The sequence below is a fragment of the Crocuta crocuta genome, unplaced genomic scaffold, assembly GCF_008692635.1.
Source record: "Crocuta crocuta isolate KB4526 unplaced genomic scaffold, BGI_CrCroc_1.0 scaffold241, whole genome shotgun sequence".
Classification (NCBI taxonomy): Eukaryota; Metazoa; Chordata; class Mammalia; order Carnivora; family Hyaenidae; genus Crocuta; species Crocuta crocuta.
In genome coordinates, this window is record NW_027527807.1 from 466,953 (window position 1) to 470,770 (window position 3,818).

The 3,818-nt window shown below is 47.5% G+C and overlaps 1 protein-coding gene across 1 annotated transcript in view; it reads left to right on the forward strand.

Annotated features, from left to right (window-relative positions):
• Positions 1 to 3,818, forward strand: part of MCF2 (MCF.2 cell line derived transforming sequence) — a 101,986-nt gene that overhangs the window by 2,042 nt on the left and 96,126 nt on the right. Inside the window, exons 2-3 of the mRNA XM_077773891.1 lie at positions 929 to 1,046; positions 1,771 to 1,886. Coding sequence (XP_077630017.1) covers positions 929 to 1,046; positions 1,771 to 1,886 — 234 coding nt within the window. The remainder of the gene's footprint in view (positions 1 to 928; positions 1,047 to 1,770; positions 1,887 to 3,818) is intronic.

Here is a 3,818-nt window from a genome sequence, read left to right on the forward strand (position 1 = left end):
GGGAGGGGCTGTTTGTCCCTACGTTAGTTTGGATACAGACAGTTCTGCCTCTTAATCTGTAACGCCTGGTTTTCTAATCTTTTCACATGTCCCCTCTCTGTTAGCGGTCATTCCTTACTGCTGTTATTTGTTTAAAAAAATGTTTCATTTATATTTGAGAGAGAAAGAGAGAGAGAACAAGCCGGGGAGGGGCCGAGAGAGAGACAAAGGGGGTGGACAGAGGANCAGCAGGCGCCTCTACTGCTGTTATTTTAAACCGTTTCTGGGGCGGTTTGTGAGTTTGAACCCCGCATGGGGCTCTGTGCTGACAGCTCAGAGCCTGGAGCCTGCTTCGGATTCTGTGTCTCCCCTTCTCTTTCTCCCCCTCCCCTGCCCATGCACACACGCTCACTCTCTCTCTCTCTCTCTCTCAAAATAAAAAATAAAAACATTTTAAAAAACCCCAAAACTTTCTACCAGCCAGCAGTCAGTGTCTAATCCTCTGGCTTCTCCACCATTGCTTCTTCTAGTGTGTTCCTGTGAGCAGGCATACAGGTAACCAAACCTGTTACCATTGTCTGCAAAATACAAGTAAATAGATTATGAGCGGGGCCACGGGGAGTCGGTGAACTTTTGCACTTGGACTCTGTGCTGTCAATTCCGATTGCATAAGAGCCTTTTATTTTCTGTTTTTCTAGTTCTTAGTTGTGTTCGGGAGGGTTGGTGATGTCAATTAAGTGTGTTCCCGTCACGTGCGGTAGTACAGCGTGCGAAATGTAATTATTTTGGTTTCTTGTAAAACGGAAGAACACATTTGTTCAAGATCTATGAGAAAGTCCAGGTGTATTTGATCCATCGCACTTCTCGGGCATACGAGCAAGGGCTTGGCGCCAGGAGGCACCTCAGTCTTAGAAGTTGCCCCCAAGGAAGACAAATGTCCCTGTTACAGCGTCTTCTCAGGCCCCCTCTGAGGGCTCTGTGAGAAAAGTGCCCCTCACCTGCCTCAGGGCGGAAGCAGCACAGGTCACCCCAGAGGGCGAGATGCCTCTTACCTGCCGCTTGTCAAGGTGAGTCTCCCCTCTCTGTTGTCGCCAAGGTCTTGTCCCGGAGGCGGCTGGCTCCTGGCAGGAGGCCAGTGTCACAGCACTTTCTCCTACTTATTTTTCACCCCCAGCTTCGCCACGTTGTATGTGTGTGACGGATGGCAGGATCCGACCGGCCGGCTGCTTCCAGCACTAGGAGGGTGACACAGAGCAAAGCCATTACGACTCAGGGGTGTTCCAGGCAGAGGGGACAGTGGGTGTAAAAAGGCCCTGACATGAGACGATGCTGACAAGTTCAAGCAACGGGTAGGGGGCGAGTGGCTGAAGCAGCGCGTTTGCAGTGTGGCAGGATGGGCGGGGGGCATCAGTTGTGCGCAGGGGGGAGCGGGTTTGTGAGAAGCATTGCGAGCAGCGGAGGTTGGGTTTGGGACCCGTTAACGCCGGGGCGCCTGTGAGACCTCCACGTGGGGGTGTCCCGTCGGCGATTGGATACAGGGACCTGGCGCTCTAGGAAGGCGGCTGGACCGGGACGGAGACATATGGGCGCCATCAGGCTTCTGGGTGGCACATAAAGCCTGGATGAGTGACTGTAGACGGAGGAGAGGTCAGGCACAAGGGACGGTTTGGGTCCCACGGCAGCATTTATTTGAGGAGGAAGGAGAGCCCAGAGTAGAAGCACTGCTCCAAAAAGACCAAGCATGCCCGTGATTTGTCACTCAAACGTTTGTGCTGTCACATTGGCTCACAGGTGGGTGGGACTGATCGCGGTGCTTTGCCCACAGCCTGGAACGGATGGAATCTATGCCTGGGGGCGAGGAGGTCTGTGCCCAGAGCTCTCTGATGAGAGAAACTACAGCTTTAATGGTAACTGACCCTGCTTTCTGGGCACATGAGGTCTGTGGCTTATTACCGCCCTCCCCTCCCCCCGTTTTTTTGTTTTGTTTTGTTTTACAAAATCTCTAGTTTATTCATTNTGAATCCCTTCACATCTTATTCTTCCTTCAGTTGAAATATTAAGCAGCCGTGATTGCTTTCCAGTTGAGAACTTTATTCATTGATCTCCTATCATTTTCAGTACGTGGTATAATTTTTTTTTAACCATTGCACTTTAAAAAAAATGTTTTGTGAGAGACAGAGTGTGGAGGAGAGGGGCAGATAGAGACGGAAAGAGAGCGTGTGGGGGAGAGGGGCAGAGAGAGAGAATCCCAAGCGAGAATCCTGTGCTCAGATCCCACAACCCTGGGATCATGACCTGAGCCGAGATTGAGAGTCTGGATGGTAAAGTGACTAAGCCACTCAGGGGCCCCCCGCCCCATGGTATAATTTTCTCGAAAAAATTATATTTTAATGGAAACACCACGAGCTGATGGCATATTGGAAAGAAGGAGCATTTTACACTCACAATTAAGTTGGGGGCTTATCAGATAGTTGAGTTGTGGTTTTTCAAGGTACCCCAGATGGCAAGTATAGTAACATTTTAATATACTGAAATTTACTCTTAAAAAATAGATTACCCCTTTCTTTCTTTCAAATATTTAGTAACGATAATCTCATCTCTGTCATGAAGATGTGAAATTGGCTCTTAACTCTGCAGATGCCGGAAACGCAGGCTCCAGACTCTGAGCTGTCAGCACAGAGCCCGATGCGGGGCTCGAACTGATGAATCGTGAGATCATGACCTGAGTGGAAACTGACGCTTAACCGACTGAGCCACCCAGGCACCCCTCAAGTTTTTTTTTAAACAGCTTTATTGAGATAGAATTCACATACCGTGCAATTAACCCGTTTAAAGTATACATTTCAGGGGTTTTTAGAATAATCACAGAGTTGTACAGTCATTACCAGAAGTTTAGAACATTCCTATCACCTCAGAAACAAACCTGGCACTCTCCATTTCCTGCCCACAGCTCATCCCACCAGCCCCTGATGGCCGATGTTATACAGTGCTTTCTACCTTTCTAGATGTGTCTATCCTGGGCATTTCAGATAAATGGAATCATACAATATGTGATCTCCTGTGACTGGCTTCTGTTAGCATAGTTTTTAAAGATTCTTCTGTGTCGTAGCATGTATCAGTATTTCATTATTTTATATGCCTGAATAGTGCTGGCTTGTATGGAGATCCTCCATATTTTAATGATCTATTCTTCAGTTGATGGACATTTGAGTTGTTTAAACCTTTTTGGCTATTGTGAATAATACTGCCTGGACGTTCTTACACAAGTTTTTGTGCGGATATATGTTTTCATTTTGCTCTTTAAAAATTTTTTTTAAAGTTTATTTTGAGAGAGACAAAGACAGCATGAGCAGGGGAGGGGCAGAGAGAGGAAATCCCTAGCAGGCTCCCCACTGCCAGTGTAGAGCCAGATGTGGGGCTCGAACTCATGAAACTGCGAGATCACGATCTGAGCTGAAACCAAGAGTTGGTCACTCATCCAACTGAGCCACCTAGGCGCCCCTCACTTGGGTTTATAATTAGGAGGGGAGTTGCTAGATCATAGAGTGGATGTATAGTTAATCTCTTGAGGAATCTTCAGACCGTTCCTCAAAGTGGCTGTAACATTTTGTGTTCCTGCCATCGCTGTGTGAGGGTTCCAATTTCTCCTTCCCAGGATTCCTTAATCTCTGTCTTCTGATTCTGGCCATCTCTGTGGGGGTGAAGTGGTTTCTCATTGTGGTTTTGATTTGCATTTCCCTAATGACTAGCGGTGTTGAGCACCTTTTCATGTGCTTATCAGACGTTTGTGTATCTTCTTTGGAGAAATGTCTATGCAGATTCTTTGCCCATTTTTAAAC